The 22,654-nt window shown below is 32.5% G+C and overlaps 1 protein-coding gene across 1 annotated transcript; it reads right to left on the bottom strand.

Moving 5' to 3' along the window:
* Nucleotides 1-13,007: 13,007 nt before the first annotated feature.
* LOC131804404 (uncharacterized) lies at nucleotides 13,008-13,739 on the bottom strand. Its single transcript, XM_059127248.1, has 2 exons — nucleotides 13,554-13,739; nucleotides 13,008-13,467 (listed from the first exon to the last, which is right to left on the bottom strand). Exons 1-2 carry the CDS (start codon nucleotides 13,704-13,706, stop codon nucleotides 13,192-13,194), a joined length of 429 nt encoding a protein of 142 aa, XP_058983231.1. The 5' UTR covers nucleotides 13,707-13,739; the 3' UTR covers nucleotides 13,008-13,191.
* Between the last annotated feature and the right edge of the window lie 8,915 nt (nucleotides 13,740-22,654).

Below are 22,654 nucleotides of genomic sequence, written 5' to 3'. Positions count from 1 at the left end.
ATTGTGCCATCTCACTGAACTGAACGAATGCATTTTTTTCCACATTACCAGCCGCTGCTGACCGAGATCGGCACCTCCACATAACGCAGGGAGAGCGAACATCCAGTGTCCGAATGGGTTAAACAAAATAGATTTAAGTTAAAGAACATTGACAAAGCAAAAAGGACAACACAATTAAACGTAATGTCTGGTAAGGTAAGCAAAAGAGTCAATATTATCTTATTGTCTCTCATAAAGTCGAGCCCATTTTATATCTTTACCAACATATCATAGTTGTTAAGGGATTCATTAATGGTATACAAACTGATACCATCTATACAGATTTCAGTAAAGCATTTGATCATGTCAATCACCAATTTTTATTATATAAAGCAAATCATATGGTCATCAGTAATTAATTATTGTCGTGGATAGCATCTTATTTAATAGATAGCATCTTATTTAATAGATAGCATCTTATTTAATTGAGGGTTGTCAATCTAGTTTTTTAATATCATCGGGTATTCCGCAGGGAAGTCATCTTGGACTGGTGCTTTTTTCTTGTTTGTAAACGATTTACCGATTTCAATAAAATATTCAAAATTACACACAAGTTCAATGAAAAGTCAAACTTTTTGCATTGTGATCTCAGTAGCAGTGCAGTTTAATTTTCATGAATTTAAAGTTAAAAAAATGTATAAAATAGATAAAGAAGCAAAAAAATGCACCAAAACTTACTCAGTCTAACATACCCATCGAGAACCTGTCAGATGCAATGGCAGACCATAACAATGTTCTCACAACGCCTAAAAGTCTAACATAATGAATTGTACGCTCATTTTAGAATATTAAACTAATAAGGTGTCAACTGAAAGCATATCTTAGGAGGTGCTACTAACAAAAATTTGGATGATTAGGCTTGGAATATGCGTTATTTGAAACGATGGTCATCCTACTCACATTTCCTCTCTCAATACATTTACAATCGTAGATATTGCATGCTACTCTTATCTCTTTTATTAATTACATCATAGGTTACTCTATCCTAAGTACCATTTTCAGGCACAGATAATTACTATCATGAAAGAGGCAGAATTTATTAAATTGAGAAAATAAATAGGTCCAATAAAATTGAGAACAAGTCAAAAATATATATAAATTAATCGGTGAAAGATGAAATAAATATAATTAACATCTATATCGATAAAAGAGGAAAATGTTGCTGCTGCACAGATTTTCCGGAAAATTTCCAAATTTCCATCGCTGAAACTAACATAGGCTATATAAATTTTTGATATTCCACTTGGAACTGTAAATCTAGCATCAGAATCGGAGTTAACTCCCAACAATTTAGATTTTATATGCACATATCTCTTGATCGATTACAGATACAGTCTCCAAATTTGGAATGATGGAATTTTTCTACAAAATTTGTTTGCCAATTATATTGAAATTGGTACAGATTTGGATATAGCTCCCATATATATTTTTTTTCGATCGATTTCGTTTATTTGATGCACAAAACAACATATCTATGTTCGATTCCAATGAAATTTGGAATGTGTGGCGGATTTGATCAGGAAATAAATTTGTCAAATTATATTGGAATCGGTTCAGATTTGGATATAGCTCCCATACATATTTTCGACCGATTTCACATATTTGATACACCAAACACGATACATATGTCTGAATCCAATGAAATTCGAATGAGTGACTAAATTTGTTACAAAAATAAGTTTGTCATATTATATTCAAATCGGTTCAGATTTGGATATAGCTCCCATATATATTTTCGACCGATTTCGTTTATATGATGCTCCAAACACGATATGTATGTTCGATTCCAATGAAATTTGGAATGAATGACGGGATTTGATCGGAAAATAAATACACCAAATTCCAAAGAAATTCAGAATGTGTGGCGGAATTTGGTTACAATAATAAATTTGTCGAATTAATTAGAAATCGGTTAAGATTTGGATATAGCTCCCATATATATCCTCGGTCGATTTTACATTTTTGATGCACCAAACACGGATGTACCTCCAATTTCAATGAAATATGGAAGGTGTCACGGAATTTGGGGTAAAAGTAAATGTTGTCAAATTATATTGAAGTCGTTTCTGATTGGGATATGATTTTATTAAGAAGCATTGACCCACAACGCCTTTGCAATGGTATTAGACGAACAGTAAAAATCTACACAATTTAATTGAGGATACGATTATTACGGGGAAGTATGTTACTACCTCGAACTCCAATTGCAACAAAAATTACAGAAATGCCACTCAACTTCAAAAGATTGCGGTTTCCTGCTCTCTTGTCATTTGCTATGAAATTAATAAATCCGAAGGACAAACCCTTCTTGTATGCGGACTAAATTTGGCATGTTCCTGCTTTTCTCATGGTCAGGCATGTTCACGCGTCGGTCGGTCTACCGATATTTGTTTGTTTACGCATTAAAGTATTGCAATAATTACGCTTTTTAAATTTTTGAATTTGTTTTATTTTTTTAACCAACAAATATTCGTATATAAAATTTTGAATGCATAAATATAAATAACACAAAAATAAAAACAGAAAAATATGAGTCAATGAGGTTAGCGCTTACTGCCGACCACAGTCATGACAATATTTTTATAAATTTATATCAGTATTTTAATTGTGGCGGTTTGTGTCTACTATGACAATTTACAAAAGTTTTCTTGCTCTTAGGAAATAATATACACAGTAGTACAGTTATTCTGGCCAATATAACATTAAAATGGTTGTTATCACTGATATTGAGGTTGAAAACGCGAACTAGGTATCATAAACAGGGTGGGCAGCAAATATCAAAATTCACATGTTTGTGCCGTCTGCCGCACTATCCAGCTGTACGAAACTTTGAAGTAAATATTTGTTCTCGAATTTTAAATTGCATACCAAGTTGATATCAAGATTATAGGAGCATTTTGGTTCTGCTTGACCTGGGGCGTATACATAAAAATATTTACCATTTCACTACAATTTTTTTTTGTTTTTCGAATTACCATTAAAACTGGACCATTTTGTCTGGCAACCTTTGCTTGTTGGAATCTTCCTGCTTTTACATGCATAAGTTGTTAAATACCAGAATTCATCTTTGTGACATAGGATTCGTGACAATTACCAAACAACTATGAAAATCTTATATTTTTGTTTGATTTCTGCTCTCTTATTTATTTGTTTATGCTGTTCTTTTTTCAGCAATATTCAAATGTTCTCCTTTTTTTGATCGATCGTGATGTAAAAATGGTTAGGTCTTACTGACTTTGGAAGATGCTGATAATAGGTGTGTCTGGTTACCCTAAAATTTGTAACAATTGTTACAAATTGTTACTGGAAGTCGTCTGTTAACCCGAAAGTTCTGCAAAAGAGAGCGGTTGGAGAGAGAAATTTTGACAGTTCTTTCAGTGAGAGTTTGCAAATTCTTGCTGGACAAATTTCTTCTTGCAATCTCTTGCAACTCTTCTTCTTCTCATTCATCGACATTCAATCAGATGTTTTCTATTGTTTATTTATTTCTTTTTGTGATTTTAATTTGAAAATATTGTTTTGGAATTAGCAAGACTTATTGTTTTTGGAGAACAACTTTACAAAATGTAAAAAAAAATAAATATTAATATGTAATAAGAAAACAAAACACTATTTCCAACATTTTTAGACAAATGCCATTAGCAACAAGTTTAAAGGATTCCGCGGAACACATTAAATCTATCTTCCTTATATTGGTCATATTTTTATTTTATTGTCAATTTTCTTTTTATTTATAAAACTTGTGAAATTGGTGGTGGTTCCTTTCGTTTAATTCTTTTAATGGGGACAAATTGGTTTGTTTTGACAAATCAGCTGATTAGTTGCAAGCTTCTGCAGGAATACCGTCTGTTTACTTTTCGTAATTTCCTTGCAAAAGAGAGTAAAACTACCTTACTCTCTCAGAAAGATGTTGCTGGACAATTCCTGCAGGAAAAGTAACCAGACACACCTAATGTTGAACACATACACACTTGTTCGATCTTAAATGTCATAACCATGGTAAAAGAATATAGGTAGATGCATCAACGCTCGGGATCATTGATATGTCAAATTTTTCATAATGTTTTGTAAAAAATAAGTAGATTTTTATATGTTTTCTTATGCAATGCAAATCGGAGGTTGAGCTTTGTCGATGCGACTACCTTTATTCTTCTACCATGCGCTGTTGCAAGAATCTATAAAAATAACAAGTCGAAAGTCGTTTCCATAATTGTAAAAATCTGTGCTCTATTTTCACAATATAAATAAAAATAATACTTTTAAGAAATGGAATAACATAGTTCCATAATCCCTCAATTAAAATTCGGAGCATTACTTATGTGATTCAGTGGTGGTTGGTATTCTGGGTCAGCGATAGGCAATAATCTATATTTTTTTTCCGGATTTTACAACATGTTCCATGTTAAAGGGGTTCGAACACACCTGTGATGTGGGTGTAAACATCACTTGGCAAAGTGTACTACATTTTCTCTATTTTTTCGTCTTGGGGACGGAAAAAAATAGCTCTTCCCTGGCCCCTCTTTCTTTTTAGTTATTTATTTTTATAACTTGTAATGCAATTTTTTTCTTTTTACAATAGATTTAAAATGGCCAAACAAATATCGTTTGTTTTGACGTTTGTTTTGGTTGCATCCATGGTAGAAGAATATAGGTAGATGCGTCGACACAGCTGTTGGGACAATAAACTGTCAAACCAATTTTGGAATTGAAAATGTCGAATGAAAAATTATTTAAATTTGTGAAAATCGTTGAAAATCGCGAATTATAATAACCTCCGAATGACATAGTACAAGAAAACGTATAAAAATCTACTTATATTTGAACAAAACACTTAATTTTTTTTATTGACATATCAATGCTCCCAAGCGTTAATGCATCTACCTGTATTCTTATGCCATGGTTGCATCTAATTCAAATTTAATTTACAGATCGTTTGGTAATCAGCTGAGCTTGAAGGGAGACCTTATACTTGGATCATGACTAACGTGACCATATGTCCCGCTTTGGGCGGGACAGTCCCGCTTTGAGGTTATCTGTCCCGCTGTCCCCAGCGAGAGCAAAAATGTCCCTCTTTCGAAAATACTGGATATTGATGAAAAATACATGAGTTATTTTTTTCCCCGTGAACATATAATTTATTTGCATAGTTTTTTTCAAGCAACATTAACATTAAAATTAACTCGAAAGATTTTGTAATGCTAATGCTGGAGTTAATGTCGACGTCGTCGACGGCGTCAAATGTCAAAAAAATTGAATCGTATGAAATTTTATGAGAGCAGTTAATCTTAACGCCGTAAGAAATTCGACGCCGAATAAGTTCAATCTGTTTCAACTTTTTCGGCGTCGTCGACGGCGTTGACATTAACTCCAGCATAACAAGGGAAATCACCAAATTAAAAATGCTTATAAAAACAGAAAAAGTTTCTGTCACTCTGTCAGTACCCTAAGCATAGACGCTCTAAATTGTTCTGGTATCTTTTCATCGCGGAGTCGGAGAAGGCGAGCAAAGTCAAACAATTTATTTTCAATGTTAGTGATTGTAACATTACAATAATGCCTAAACGCAAGTGTACTTTTAACATTTCTTTGCAAAATAAGTATCCATTTATAAAACAAAGAAGTGGTAAATCAGACGTTACGTGTGAAAAATGTCGTACTGATTTTAGTGTTGGACATGGTGGTGCCAGTGATATTGAGAAGCATTTAAAATCGGAAAAACACAAGCTTTCTGATCAAGCTGCCGCTTCAAGCTCGTCAATTCTTTCTTTTTTTAAAAGAACAAATTTGGCGACTTCCAAAGACTTGGATATAGCTGCAGCGGAGGGTGCGTGGGCGTACCACACAGTGCAAGAAAACCAGAGTTTTCGTTCGAATGACTGTGCTTCAAATCTAATACAAACATGTTTTGAGCAAAAATTTAGATGTGCCCGTACAAAATCACAAGCTATAGTTGTAAATGTGCTGGCACCTATGGCGATGAACGAATTGAAAGAACACCTTCACGAAGCCCACTGCATATCTTTATTAACCGATGCTTCCAATCATGGCTCAATAAAATTAGTCCCTGTTTTAGTTCGCTATTTTGTACCATACGAAGGCGTGAGAGTCAGGATTTTAGAGTTTCAAAAACAGCCAGGCGAATCATCTGATATAATTGTGGATTATTTGAAAGAAGTATTATCTTGCAATGATTTGAATAAGAAAATTGTGGCATTTTGTGCAGACAATACAAACTGCAATTTCGGAGGAAAGAACAGAAAAGGGATAAATAATGTTTACGCGAAATTGAACCTATCCGTCGGAAGGCAGCTTATTGGGATTGGGTGTGGAGCCCATATAATTCATAATGCTATCAAAACAGCCGCAGATTGTCTCCCTGTTGACTTCGAATGCATTGTGAAAATTTATTCATTCTTCTACATCTACAGCATTCGGGTAGAAGTTCTGAAAGAGTTCTGTGATTCCACCGACACAGAGTATCAGAAACTGTTGAGCTACAGTAAAACAAGGTGGCAAGGTGATTTTTCATCAAGCCGTGTCGAAAATCGAGGGACAAAACGTGTCCGCAATAGAGTCTGCGAATGAAATTAATCGTCTCCGAGATAACTTAAAACTTAAAGAGAATTCGATTTTCCTTCCTCATTCCGTCCGCAATCTAAAAAAAACGCAGTTAAGTGTGACAGTTTTAAAAGCTATTTTAATTACTAAGACTAACATCAACAAACAATGTAATCAGCTCCATTCCTACTTGAAAACTAGACCCGATATTTTAAAACTAATTTGCTCTGCTGACAAATATAAAACAAATACTTAGACATAAGATTAATTTCATAAATTAGATTTATACGTATTCTCTCCGTTTTTGAATAAAATTTGTTTTTAAATGCATAATTTTTTTTTTACAAAATTCCGCAGGCGTCCCGCTCTGACGAAAACTTGGAATGACTTGGAATTTGGCGAATCTGCGTAAAGTTAGCGATGACGCTAAATTTCGATAATAACGAGATATCGAAATTGACAGGGTGATACAAAATATCCCGAAATTCACATTCACTAATAATGTGGCGTTTCCACTGCACTTGATTCGCTCTCTATTCGTTGTTTGACCCTTAACTATGAAAAAACTACCTAATTCATCACACAAAATTTCCTGAGCGAACACTCATATTTGTACATTGTTCAAATCAAATTACTCTCAGAACAACGAAAAAATATGTCCCATCCCTAACCAATGAGAGCATTTATCGAAAAAATAAATTATGACATTTAAAAATTGAAAATAGAAAAATTTAATGAAATTTTAAAAATTTTTGGGAAGACTGAAAATTATGAATGAAAACTACAATGTTGAATGGCGTATGTACATTCAAACATAAGTAAATTTTGTTTTCTCTCTCATTCGAGGTACGCATTTGGTCCACGAGTTAAAATTTCTACAGAAAATTGCAAACAAAATAGTCAATATTTTCAAAATGTTTCTATCGGCAGAAAAAATGTTTGACAAGTGTCTCTTCAGCAGAATTTAAAAATGGAAAAAACACAAAAATATGTTCAAAATGTCAACGTTTACACAAAAAGTTGAAAACGTGAATGAAAATTGTAAAATTAATGATATAATAAATCTTTGGGAGAAAAACAATAATTTCTTATATTCATATTAGTGAGAATTTCATTTATTTTCGTATACATTCCCTTTAAAATCAACAAACAATTTTTTTGAAAAAAGGAATTATTTTACTATGAATTACGAATCGTGCCGTATGAACGGGTTAATTCGTGTACCTAATTCTGAGAGCGAACAACGTTGTTCGGTTTCCAATGGAAACATGCTATAAAAACAAACAATGGCATCGAAAAACTTGCAAATCTAGCATGATTCAATAAAAAGGTAGGGTAGAGCTACCAGCTGATTAAAATTTTTAAAGCCTCCACCATATATAGTATGGAGGGTATATTAAGTTCGTCATTCCGTTTGTAACTCATCGAAATAATCATTTTAGACCAAACAAAGCGTAAAATTCTAAGACGATTTAGAATTTCACGATATCGTACAGCCCCCATATAGCGGTACCCCCGATATTCGGTATTTAGAAGATTGTACCCATATTTTTTAACGGAATTGTATGAAAATCCACACAAGGAGTTACTTTATACCTCGGAAGAGAATTATCTATATAGGTCCACGGTATCCTATAGCCCCCATATAACGGTAGCCCCCGATATTCGATATTTTAATAATTTTAGTCACATTTTTCAACGGAATTATTTGGAATTCTACACAAGGAGTTCTTTGCGAGTACCTTACCCCCTAAAAGAGATACCGTATATCCCTCATATAACGGTACCCCTGATATTCGGTATTTTGATGATTTTAGCCACATTTTCCAATAGTATTGTCTGATAATCCACATAAGGAGTTTTTTGTGAGTACTTTATCCCCTGGAAGATAATTATTTGTATAGGTCCACGTTATCGTATAGCCCCCATATAACAGTTCCCTGAAATTCTACACAAGGGGTTCTTTGTGAGTGCTTAACCCAAAAAAAAAATAGATTTGTCTATATAGGTCCACAATATCGTATATCCCCCCATATGTAGACATCTTCCGATGATAGGTATTTTAAAGATTTTAACAGAGTTTTTAATGGATTTTATTTTTTTGAAAATTTTCTAATTCGTTCCAAATGGTGGAGGGTATTCAAAGTTCGGCCCGGCCGAACTTACTGCTTTTTTACTTGTTTTTTTCTAAATGTTTATGTATTAATTGTTTTGAAAATTAAAACAGACTTGCGATATGCACATTAAAGCTGTTTGCCAGTTTTGCCATGAAATTGAAAGATAGAACTGTTGAGAACATATTTTTAAAAAAAAATGTAGGCATTTCATTTAGTAAAGCTATATATATATAATAAAGTTGTGTTAGTTACTACACTTATAACTCAAGAACCGCTCATCTGATGTTAACGATTCAGACAAATTCGGAATTGTCTCTTGGCGGAAAAGGATAAAATCTAAACAAATCGCATAAAAATGTGAAATTTGAGCATTTTCTTTTTAACTTTTGAAATGTACAATAGTAGGGTTTTATTTTGCATTAGTTTTTTCCATTTTGACTTATTATTTTCGAATGTACATTTGGAGTGTTTTTTTTTTTTAATTAATTATGATGTGGATTCTTTTTGAGGAGTATAAAGCGACGAGGGACCAAATTGTTATATACAGATTTTATGTATTTATTGTGTAAAAGAAACTATACGAATAATACCATTTCAGAAGATAATAAGCTATTAAACAAAAAAATCTATATTTTACCGTGTACAAACGTGTTTTTAATTTGATTAACTTTATTGCAGGCGGGTACCATTGAAGTGTAGTACCGAAATATGTGGTGGCGAAACTGAATAAATGATGTCGAAATAATTTAACGCGGTCACACCAAACTTAAAGGATAATTACTTTTTAAATCGCTAAAAAATCCCGAAAAATCCTTGCAAAAATGCTAAAATCGGGAAAAAATCAATAATTTTTTCAATGGAATTGAACTTTAAAATAAAAGTACATTCTATTGACAAACTTCGTAAGGACTTTTAATCATTGCTCTAAAAAATCAGCGAACAAGTTGAAGATTTTATTATAACTCAAGAACGGCTTGGCGGATTTTAACAATTCATTCAATTTCCGAATGGTATCTTGGCAAAAAATTGCTTTAAATGCCAATAAAATAAGAATGGAAACCTTTATGGGGCTCATTTCAAAACGTGGACCTACTTCTTTCATCTGACAATAATCCGTACAATAAGAACTCAAAATGCAAAATTCATTGGGACTGCTATTAGGGAAATACCGAAGAAAAATAGCAGAGCAGTTGTACATTTAGTAAGAAAAGGATTTATATCCTTCCAGAAATTCTTCCTAAATTTCCAAGTTCCTTAAATCGGTTTTGCAGGTCATGATATGGGTCATAACACCCGGATAAGGGTACAACCCTATTACAAGTATATTTTACATTTTAACCATATTTTTCATACTAAGAAAAAATCATCCTTGCAAAAGATTGTCAAAATACCGAATATAGGGAGGTACTGATGTATTAGGCCTATATGAAGACCTTTACCTGCATACACAATTTTCAGCCACAGACTTTAGATCCCATTACGAACTTTAAATACAAAACTACATTACTCCGGTAAATAATTTCGCCAAAATCATGATTACAACAGACAGACGGACATCGCTAAATCGACTTAGAAGCTAATATAAATGGAAAATGTTTCTAAGCCCTTTACAATACCAATACCAAATTGAGCTAGGTTTTCACCTGAGGCAATTACAGATGTTCTATATCATATAACTTTTTAACAATCAAGTTAAAGCCTATGGATAAAAAATAAGATCAGGCTATTCAAAATATTTGAAACCGACGAAAGGTGAACATCTATTATAATTTGTACCGTGAATATTTATTTCTATTTATAAAATACTATGGAGTTATTACTTATAATAAAAATTATGTCACTTACATAGTCATGCAAATTTGACTGGAAGCGGGCATAGCCTCAGGGCTGTATTTCTGTAGTTTTACGAAGCTGTTCTAGCTCCTTTTTGTACCATGAAATCTAGTACAGATGCTGGAACAGAGCAGAAATGAAATAAATTAATTATTTCATTGAATTATGAATTCCATATGCAAATGTTGTGTAAATTAAGCAACACAATTAAAGAGAGACTTTACAAACATTTTCGTGTAAATACTTAGTTCAAAATATGACACAATTACAGAAGGTAAAACAAAGCTACCCCCTGAATACAATTTTTTTTCTTTGCTGCCCTTATTCTGTCAAAACATATACACATTTTGTGTATGTGTGTATTGCTTTAAAAAAATAACAATAATTTGAAATTATTTTAAATTCGGTTGCAAAATAAATGCATATATTCAACATTAATGGCATGGCAGAAGAACACAGGTAGATGCATCAACGCTTGGGAGCATTGATATGTCAAAAAAATTTAAATGTTTTTTCAAATATAAGTAGATTTTTATATGTTTTCTTATACTACGTTAATCGGAGGCTATTATAATTCACGTTTTTCAAAAATTTTTACAAATTTAAATAATTTTTCATTCAACATTTTCAATTCCAAAATTGGTTTGACAGTTCATTGTCCCAGCAGCTGTGTCGACGCGTCTACCTATATTCTTCTACCATGGTTAATGGGCAGCCCATTGTACAATTTTGGAATAAATCTGTATTGTCCTACTACTTTAGATACAATCTGGTGCATGGTAGAAGAATTTGGAATTGAAAATGTTGAATGAAAAATTATTTAAATTTGTAAAAATTGTTGAAAAACGCGTATTATAATAACCTCCGAATGATGTCGTATAAGAAAACATCACTTATATTTGAAAAGACATTTAAAATTTTTTGACATATCAATGTTTCCAAGCGTTGATGCATCTACCTGTATTCTTCTATCATGATCTGGTGGAATAACACTAAAAGCATTCTTGTTTCGCAGGTTTTCCCCAATATAAGAATTTGTTTTTAAAAAAAAGTCTATTTGACACTATAAGACTCCAGCACAGAGTTGCATTTTTCTAGTTTCTTTGAAATTAATTAACCTTTCTTAATGAGTCATGTTTCAAAATCAGTTTTTGCTAGCACAAAGTTTGTTTATGGTATCTACACTAAAAATATGGACTGTACCTTGATTTTAACAAACAAACAGACAATCATTACATTGATTTAGTATTTTTATTCTCTGAATATATAGTGTGAGGTCTCCGAGGAATATTTGGGATCTTAAAATGGAATGGCAAATTTAATATACCTTGGCATATATTGAATGTTTAAAAACCTCCACTATGATGTAAAGAAAACCTTTAAAAATAAAAAAAACTCTTTTATTTTTGCCAGTGCCAAACGTTTGCAATTTCTGTTTACAAATGTGAATATAATCACCGAAATACCAAATATTAGGAGGTGAAGCTTTATGTGATATAATAAATAATGGGCAAAAACAATTTTTGATTATTATCTATACATATGATTAACAAAATGAAATCGTTTATGGTATGTATAGAAACCCGGAAACAGTAGTAAAAACGTACTTTGTTTGTATTACTTTCTAAAACATTCGACATTTTTCACCAAACAAATTAAACACATGTATTTATATGAATGTTGCCGAAATACATAGAACGTACGAAATTTCAAAGTTGAACAATTTCGGCATTGACCATTGAACACAAAAAGGGAATGTTTTTAATTGGTTTGTAAAAACGGTACTAATAGACCTATCGCTTTCTGCAAAAATGGCTTTTTGTTACAAACTCGTGCCAACATTTTACATTTGTGGCGGGGAATTCACATGAGAATTTGTTAGGAACTATATTCCTCAAAAGTTTTCTTAAAATATTTATTAGTAATAATTTTATTTTACAGCTTACGATAAACATTTGTGTCCCTACTCATCATATGTACATAATAAAATTTAAGTGGTTTCATGTGAACTAGTAATTCTATTCCATTGTTTTATTTGGAGCAGTCGTGAAGTCATGCAAAATGCTCGTGGTTCTCCACATTTTATTAATAACAAAAATGTATATGCTCAAGTTGTAGTATATGCAAAATAGAGTAGGGTCATCAATTTTAATAAAAATATCAACTTTTTATTGTGCCGACAGTCCAGTTGAAAAACATTTTAGCGGATTCCCGCTTATTCACTTCAACGCACTAATGAGTTGTACCCAGTGTAAAAAACAACTTCCACCGTTCAAAAATATCTAGTACGGAATCATTGACCTCCCCATCAAATACTTCGTTGGCATTCAACATTTTGCTCTATTCATATACATCCATATTGTATATTGTTTTTTTTTTTTCGTTATAAGCTCTGAAGTTTCGCTTAGAATTGCAATAAACATTTTCTTTTTTTATCGGGGGTCTTGTCTTATCTTCAAATACGGTATTTTTAAAAACTGTTTTATTTGGCATTACAAATACTTGAAATTCTAAACATAAGACCGTGAACATTGTTGTAGGAATCTAAGCTGAATGTTACTGATGTGGTTCTGAGTCATGATGTGGTTTTCAACTTGAAGAAAGCCGTTGCACTTCGGACGTCTATTTATGGTACACAAATTTACTATACATTGAATGTATGGTTCTCTGGGTACCTTGTTATGACTGTATTTGGTATATTATTGTTACAATGATTCCATGTAGAATTAGACTCCTCCTTAATCTCGTTCTCAGTTTGGTTTTTATAAACAGCTTCAATATCAGACTCGCTCACAAATTTTGGTGATGTGATTCCCAAAAAATTAGCTAGGCCTCCACCAACATAATCAATCCCGTTCAAAAATTTGCAGCCTGCTTGGTATACCATATATTTGATGCGTGGTACCGTTGGCAAGTCATTCTAGATAGCAGCAAATATTAAACAAGTAGTAAACAAAAACTTTATTAATTTAATTATTTAGTTCACAACTAAACCAAATTACTCACAACATCTATATCAACATTCATATCTGCAGTATCCACTGTTTCTTCGCCCTCACTATCGGAAAAATCTTCCATCGCTCCATCACTAAAATACAGGACTCGCTTTGATTTTTGCAATTCCAATCTATCGCACTCATTTGCTTGTCCAACCTCCATTTCCGAGAGTTATTTGTTTACAGCAACAAACTTGTAAACCTTAGAGATACATAAGTCGATAATCACCAAAACGACCGCTCAAAGGGGAACTAAAGAAAGTAAGATTACTATAACCAGTGCTGTCAATATAGTCTGTATTTATAACAATACCGGCAATTGTAGTAAGGTACGTTTATATCATGGTAGAAAAATACAGGTAGATGCATCAACGCTTGGAAACATTGATATGTCAAACATTTTTAAATGTCTTTTAAAATATAAGTGGATTTTTATATGTTTTCTTATATGATATTAGCGTTTTCCAACAATTTTTACAAATTTAAATAATTTTTCATTTAACATTTTCAATTTCAAAATTGGTTCGACAGTTCATTGTCCTAGCAGCTGTGTCGATGCGTCTTCCTATATTCTTCTACCATGTTTTTTTATACCCTCAGCCATATGGCTACAAAGGGTATATATCATTTGATACGGTCAAAACGTACCTAGTCGAAATAACGGTTTTAGACCCTAGGTCTCTTTGGACCAAATCCGTTTCAGAACATTTGGAGTCTACCGATGTCCGTCCGTCCGTCTGTCTGTCTGGCTGGCTGGTGCGCACGATAACTCTCGAAGGAAGTATCCGATTTGATCCAAGCTTGGTACATCGTAATATTTTTGTCAAACTTAGATCGAGTTCGGAGATGTGCGATATCGGTCCACTCCTTCTGGTACCTCCCACACAAAATGTCAAAATTTCAAAGAAACGAATTTATTGCACAGAAAGGGAAAGGATAATCCGATTTTGCTCGAACTTTGCGAATCCTAATATTTTCATCAGTGCTAGACCAGGTGTGAAAATTGACAATATCGGTCCACTCCATCAAGAACCTCCCCCACAAATGATCAAAATTTTGAATAATTACAACTCTTATAAAATGTGATTTAAGAGTCCGATAGTCTTTAAATTGCACACATCCCAATAATTTTATTAGCCCAAGGTCTGGCGTGAAAATGGAATGTATCGGTTCACTCCTTCGAGTACCTCCCCCACAAAATGTCGAAATTTTCAAAAAAAAAAAAATAAAAATATTTTCTGCACATAAAGAGAATCAATAATCCGATTTTGCTCGAACTTTGCAAATCCTAATATTTGCATCAGTTCAAGGTCAAGTGCGGAAATGGACAATATTGGTCCACTCCATCAAGTACCTCCCCCACAAAAGGTCAAAATTTTGAATAATTACAATTCTTATAAAATGTCATGTAAGAGTCCGAACGTCTTCAAATTTCACACATTCCAATATTTTTATAAACCCAAGATCTGGTGTTGACATGGAATGTATCGATCCACTCCTTCTGGTACCTCCCCCACAAAGTGTCGAAATTTTGAATATGCATGAAGCTCATAAAACGCCAAATTAACATCTGATTCCACTTAGACTTGGTACATCTCAATATTTCCATCAACACAAGATCTGTTATAAAGGTGGTATAGATCGAACCATTTCTTCTGGTACCTCCCCCATACATAGGGATCAAGATTTTGAAGAACAAAACACTCAAATAAAGCGAAATAAGCATCCAACTCTCTTCAATTTTCACACATACAAATATTTTTGCCAACACAAGATCTGTTGTGAAGTTGATATATATCTGCGAACCCCTTCCGGTACCTCACCCACAAAGGGTCACAATTTTCAATAATTTTATCTGTCATAACTTTCGAAACAATTTAGCAATTCTTTACTACTGCTATTCTCTAATATTTCTCTCAATAAGAAGCCTGATATGATTATGAAATTTATCGGAATTTATGATTTCGCATAAAATTGGAAATAAATATCCTTTCTTGTAATTTTGCCCAATATTTCGCTCACTATTTTTTATTTGTATCAGATGAAGTATAAAAATGGAATATTTCGGTAGACTCTATCTGGTACATCACGCACATTTTAACATTTTCTAAAAATTATTACATATCTCATATAAAGTGAAGGAGTTAGTCGATATAATCCATACCAGGAACGTCGGAATATTTATATATACGATACGAAATGAACAATATTGGTCCATTCCTTCGGAACCTGCTCCATAGAGAGTTAAACGTTTGAATAATTGTAACACTAGTCAAATATATTTTGATTATTTAATCGAACATACTTATTGACATGGTACAATGATATCAAGGTAGAGCAGAACTACCATATGATTTCAATTTTTTTATTTTCTTGGCCTAATACGTCATCTTTTTTTGTTTATGTATGTGTTTTCTTTTCAATAACAAAAAAATTGTTCAGAAAACATTCAAATTCGGGTGTTTTCAAAATGTTCATTTCAACGCATGCATCGACAAAATCTAGAGTTTTGTAGCGAAATAATCCTTTAGAGACATATAGTACATGATTTTGAAAAGAAGTGTTGACCTTTCATTCAGTTATCGCGGTTTTCAATTATTTATTCAAAATAAATGCAACAAGTTGTTTGATTTTTTATTGTTTTGATACTAATTCTGACATTACAAGCCAAACAGGTAGACCTCTATACTTGCAATTTTTTCAAAGTTGACCTACCTTCTCTTCATTGTACCATGACTTGAAGTACAATTTAACAATTCCCATGGTAGAAGAATACAGATATATGCATCAATGTTATGTCAAAAATAAGTAGTTTTTATATGCTCTCATACAACGCAAATCGGAGGTTATGATATGCATTTTTTAACAATATTTACAAGTTTCAGTAATTTTTCATTCAACATTTTCAATTTTTAAATCGGATTGACAGTTCATTGTCCCAGGATGTCGCTGTGACTACCTGTATTTTTCTAACATGACAATTCCATAAGCAATTAAACGCGTTCATATTATTGCAGATTAACCCACTGGATTTATTAGATCCAGTGGGTTACTCTTGTGTGTTTAGGTACACTCCGACAGGGTGAAAGTTGCCAGAAGGTCTTTGTTTGCGAATACACACAAAAGAGAAAAAAGAAAATCTAAAACTAAAAAATAGAAAAAAATGATACCATTAAGCAAGTATTTATTCATTGCTGTGTTCAGCTAGAAAGCAAGAATTACTCTTCTCTTCGATGTATTAATTTAATAAAATAAAAAGAAACAAAATGGTCTCAATGGAGCCAGGAATGCATGGAAAGATATCTAAGATATCCATTTCTAGTGCATTGCCATTGTCATTATAGGGAAGACAAGGAATGTTTTGGGAATATGATATTCTCAGATGCACCCCGCATATTTCAAAGATAGCTTTCGCATAACTCGTGAAAGCTATAATATTTTATGCTAACGTCTCATTTGTATAGCCATACATGAGAATTTTTTCACATGCCTTTTATTTTTTCAACATTTTTTCCCCAATGACAGCAAAATTTCTTCTTCTTCTCCACTTTTTTAATTTATCACTTGTCCACTCACTTTTTTTTTTAAAAATTAAAAAAAATAGTAAATTATTTTTTAATACATTTTTTAAATGGTTTTTCAAAAATAAGTAGATTTTTATATGTTCTCTCATACAACGCCTATCAGAGGCTGTTGAGATGTGCATTTAAAAAATACAAATTTAAATAGTTTTTCATTCAAAATTCCACAATTTGTTTGACAGTTCATTGTCCCAGCAGCTGTGCCGATGCGACTACATGTATTCTTCTACCATGGTTTTAAACAAGCGCTTGCGAAAGAAGCTGATATTTTAGGTAGTTCCTAACATGTGATGTTTTTTAAGGAAAAAATACAGTAGCATATCATTAGTATATGGATTTCGCTCCGAATCCGGTCGTTAGAAGATCTATATTTGTATGGTAAATCTGTTTGAATAAATTCGGATTAAGCAATAAATCCTGATAATCTGGGTCGATCCGATGGGTCGATCCGATGGGTCGATTCGATGCAGAAGAATACAGGTAGATGCATAATGCTTGGGAGCGTTGATATGTTAAAAAATTAAATGTTTTTGCAAATATAAGTAGATTTTTATATGTTTTCTTATACTACGCCATTCGGAGGCTATTATAATTCGCGTTTTCAACAATTTTTACAAATTTAAATAATTTTCCACTCAACATTTTCAATTCCGAAATTGGTTTGACAGTTCATTGTCCAGCAGCTGTGTCGATGCGTCTAACTATATTCTTCTACCATGGGACTACCTATATAAAAAGGAGCGTGTGTTGTTGTACAATGATATGAATCGATAACATACACATTCAATGGGTCATGTCAGCAGGGCGGAAGAGTACTATTGTGATTGATTTACTGATTTGAATACAATTGCATGCATTTTGACAATACGGAGGAGTTTCGATTGTTGAATTACCCACTTGAATATCCTTTGGTATGGTTCATGGCGCAATGATATAACAGATTTACCGATGCTGATGATCTAGACTAAAGCCTATAACCAGGTCGTGAAAGCAAATCGAAAAACTAATGTGGGCCATGGGCAAAATAAAACTTAAACAAATTTTGACATTTCTATTTACTTTGAAAATCCGATGTAAAACCTTATCATAGCATCGCGGTAGGAAATAATGCAAACGTCACTTGAAAATCAAATATGAATGTAAACAAAGTTAAACAACGCATACAAATGAACTTTCACTAAATAATTGTCCTCTATCATCCTTACCTCATGGATGTACTAAATTGTCTGTAATTTACCCCGCCGATTTTAACTTAATTTAAAACAGGTATTACCATGGTACAATAAGGAGGTAGATCAGCTTCGTAAAACTACAGGAATACAGCCCTAAGGCTATGGCCGCTTCCTGTCAGAATTATTTAAAGTTATATCCAACAAGTTGTTTTCATTTATTTTATATTTTTTGGTTATTTTTCAAATGATGAATGAAATGCCTGGATGTTCTATCAAAAATATGATCCTAAATGTTCAATCTTCCAATTCCGTGGCAAATTTGGTTAATATCATTAATGCGCGTCCCGCTATTTATGTTTCTTCCTATAATTGATTTTGAAAATATTTTGTTTTTATTTTTCAAAACAATAAATACATACACAAAATTGACAAAAGTCGGGCACTCTACCTTACATTTTTATTGTACCATGGGTATTACCATGGTACAATGATATCAAGGTAGGGCTATGATACCATATGATTTTAATTTTTTTTTATTTTCTTGGCTTAATATGTCATCTTTATTTGTTTATGTATGTGTTTTCTTTTCAATAACAAAAAAATTGTTCAGAAAATATTCAAATTCGGATGTTTTCAAAATGATTATTTCAACGTATGCATCGACAAAATCTAGAGTTTTTTTAGCGAAATAATCCTTAAGAGATATATAGTACATGATTTTGAAAAGAAGTGTTGACTTTTCATTCAGTTATCGCGGTTTTCAATTATTTATTCAAAATAAATGCAACAAGTTGTTTGATTTTTTATTGTTTTGATACTAATTTTGACATTACAAGCCAAACAGGTAGACCTCTATACTTGCAATTTTTTCAAAGTTGACCTACCTTCTCTTCATTGTACCATGGGTATTACGAACATACATTTTAGCAAAAAGCTTTCGTCAAAGGTACCATTTTGAAAAAATTAAACATATGATTGCACATTTATTCCTTTGATTTATTCATGGCAAAACAATAAATGTAGTCTAATTTGCTAAATCGAATATGGCTAATCTTTGTCCATGGTGCTGAAACTTGTCATTCCTTAAAAAATATTTCATACTTACAGAAGTAATTAATCATCTCCTATGCTAGAGATTTCGTGGAGTGTAAAAAAGCTATTTGTTCCAGATCCGAGGAAGATGAATTTGATTTATCTTTCTTGGGCTTGTATATTTAAATATGTAGATTTTGCACTGAGCGGGTTTCCTCAAGATGGAGAGTATATCTTGAGGAAAACCGCTCAGTGCTTCCTTGATATAGTGTATGAAAAGCTTAAAAATAGCAAAAAATGAGGTCGATACTCGCTCGAATTTGAAACTCACTCGTATTCGGGCGAGAGCGCAAGAATGAGCAACTAAATTTTTCGATGTCATTTGAATAGGAGTGAGCATGTTTTCCTTGTTTTTGAGTGAAAGCAAAATTCTTTCAAAATCGAGCAGATTATACTCTTGTCGTCCACTCTTTTAGTTTTTGTCATATCGTTGTTGTACTTATATGTATGTGTACACGATATGTACATTAAAGAATTAGCAAATGAGATCACCACTTCTGGTCGAGGTTATTTCATTCGCCAAATCCGTAATGGCATATTGGAACTCATCTATCATTCTCAAATAATATCACATCTATCATTCTTAAATATAAAAATCATTTCCATAACTATTTACGCAAGACAAGTCGCGTTGGATATTCGTACTTTTTACATACGCATGTGTATATGGCATACATACACATAAAATTGATAAAACTGCTACACCTATACAAAGAGGCAGAATTTATTAAAACTATGGAGAATGATCTGATAATCTGATCTGGTGACTATTCATGAGGCTCTTAAAGTTATTGAATCTTCTACAAACAATTCCGATCCGCAGGGATATCTGCACATTACTCTTCGGCTTTACCGGGCATCTGGTCACTGTAATATTAAACAAAATGAGAAAGCCGACGAATTGGTAGAATGGGCTGGCATTCATCCTCTTTGTCATTTTAATAGAGCATAAGAACTACTCTTCAGGGAGAAAACCAAAGCGATCTGGTCCAACATATCACGGTACAGTGTATCGAAGCTAATTTGACCTTGCTTAGAATATATAATTTTTACTTCCAACCAATATGTATATATATCTTTTTGAAATTCTTAAGATTCCTCGGAATCCCTGCATTGTTGGTACATAAGTCTTCAGCAATTTAAATAAAAATACAAGGTCAACAAAGAAGTCTTTTTGGTACTCGTTTTAAGATATTGTTAAAAACTCCATTTAAAAGGGATCTTAGTAATTCAAAATACTCTACAATTTTTTTGTCATAAATGTATTTTATAGAACTTTCTACATATATATTTTAAGTATATAGCTTTACTACAAAGGTTTTCATAACCACGGTAGAAGAATATAGGTAGACGCATCGACACAGCTGCTGGGACAATGAACTGTCAAACCAATTTTGCAATTGCAAAAGGTTGAATGAAAAATTATTTAAATTTGTAAAAGTAGTTGGAAAACGCGTATTATTATAACCTCCGAATGACGTAGTTTAAGAAAACATATAAAATTCTACTTATATTTGAAAAGACCTCTAAAATTTTTTTGACATTTCAATGTTTCCAAGCGTTGATGCATCTACCTGAATTCTTCTACCATGACTCTAACAAGAAGTAGAAGCTGGTGATTACTGAGCTCAATCAAGTAACAAGTAGAAAACCGCTGCACAGATTTTCCTGAAAATTTCTAAGTAAATTTCTAGCCAGAAAGTAACATAGGCTATATACATATTTGAAATTCCACTTGGGACTGGAGATATAGCATCAGAAACAGAGTTGCCTCCCAAAAATTTGGATTTATATGCACATATCTATTGATCGATTTCAGACACAGTCTCCAAATTTGGAATGCGTAACGGAATTTGGAACAGAAATAAATTTACTAAATTATATAGAAATCGGTTTAGATTTGGATATAGCTCTCATATACATTTTTGCCCAATTTCATGAAAAATTTAATGAAATATGGAATGTGTGACGGAATGTGGAATTTGAAATCGGTTCAAATTGGGATATGATTCTATTAAGAAGTATTGACCCATGGTACAATGATATCAAGGTAGGGCTATGATATCATATGATTTCAATTTTTTTATTTTCTTGGCTTAATATGTCATCTTTATTTGTTTATGTATGTGTTTTCCTTTCAATAACAAAAAAGTTGTTCAGAAAATATTCAGATTCGGGTGTTTTCAAAATGTTTATTTCAACGTATGCATCGACAAATCTAGAGTTTTTGTAGCGAAATAATCCTTTAGAGATATATAGTACATGATTTTTAAAAGAAGTGTTGTCCTTTCATTCAGTTATCGCTTTTTTCAATTATTTATTCAAAATATATACGACAAGTTGTTTGATTTTTTATTGTTTTGATACTAATTCTGACATTACAAGCCAAACAGGTAGACCTCTATACTTGCAATTTTTTCAAAGTTGACCTACCTTCTCTTCATTGTACCATGCATTGACCCACAACGCCTTTGCAATGGTATAAGGCTAACAGTTGAAAAACTACACAACAATTTAATTGAGAATGCGATTATTACGGGGAAGTATGTTGCTACCTCTAATTGCAACAGAAATGTCACTCAACTTCAAAAGATTGCGGTTTCCTGGATTCTTGGCATTTGCTTTGAAATTAATCCTAAGGACAAACCCTTCGTGTATGCGAACTAAATTCAGCATGTTCCTGCTTTTCTCATTGTCAGCTGTTCCTGGCATGTCCACGCGTTGGTAGAAAGCGCTTTTTGTTTGTTTACGCATTAAAGTATTACAATAATTAAGTTTTTTTTAATCTTTGAATTTGTTTTATTTTTTCTTTGTAACCAACAAATATTCGTATATAAAATTTTGAATGCATTTAAAATCAAAAGGGGTAGCGAAGCGCACCAGATTCAGCTAGTCAATATATAAATAACACAAAAATGAAAACAGAAAAATGTGAGTCAATGAGTTTCAGCGCTTACTGCCGACCACAGTTATGACAGTATTTTTTTAAATTTATATCAGCATTTAGTTGTGACGGTTTTTGTCCACTATGACCATTTATAACAGATTTCTTGCTCTTAGGAAATAATATACACAGTAGTACAGTTATGCTGGCCAATATAACATTAAAATGGTTGTTATCACTGATATTGAGGTTGAAAACACGAACTAAGTATCATTAAAAGTGCCGACTGCCGCAATATCCAACTGTACGAAACTTTGAAGTAAATATTTGTTCTCGAATTCTAAATTGCTTACCAAGTTGATATCAAGATTATAGTAGCAAT

Source organism: Musca domestica, unplaced genomic scaffold (assembly GCF_030504385.1).
Source record: "Musca domestica strain aabys unplaced genomic scaffold, Musca_domestica.polishedcontigs.V.1.1 43, whole genome shotgun sequence".
NCBI lineage: Eukaryota > Metazoa > Arthropoda > Insecta > Diptera > Muscidae > Musca > Musca domestica.
This window is presented reverse-complemented; position numbering and strand designations above follow the sequence as displayed.

Coding starts and splice junctions, on each gene's coding strand:
- LOC131804404 (XM_059127248.1), bottom strand. CDS start 13,706: ATGGAGGTTGGACAAGCAAATGAGTGCGATAGATTGGAATTGCAAAAA. Junction 13,468..13,553: donor TGAATGTTGATATAGATGTT/GTGAGTAATTTG, acceptor GCTGCTATCTAG/AATGACTTGCCAACGGTACC.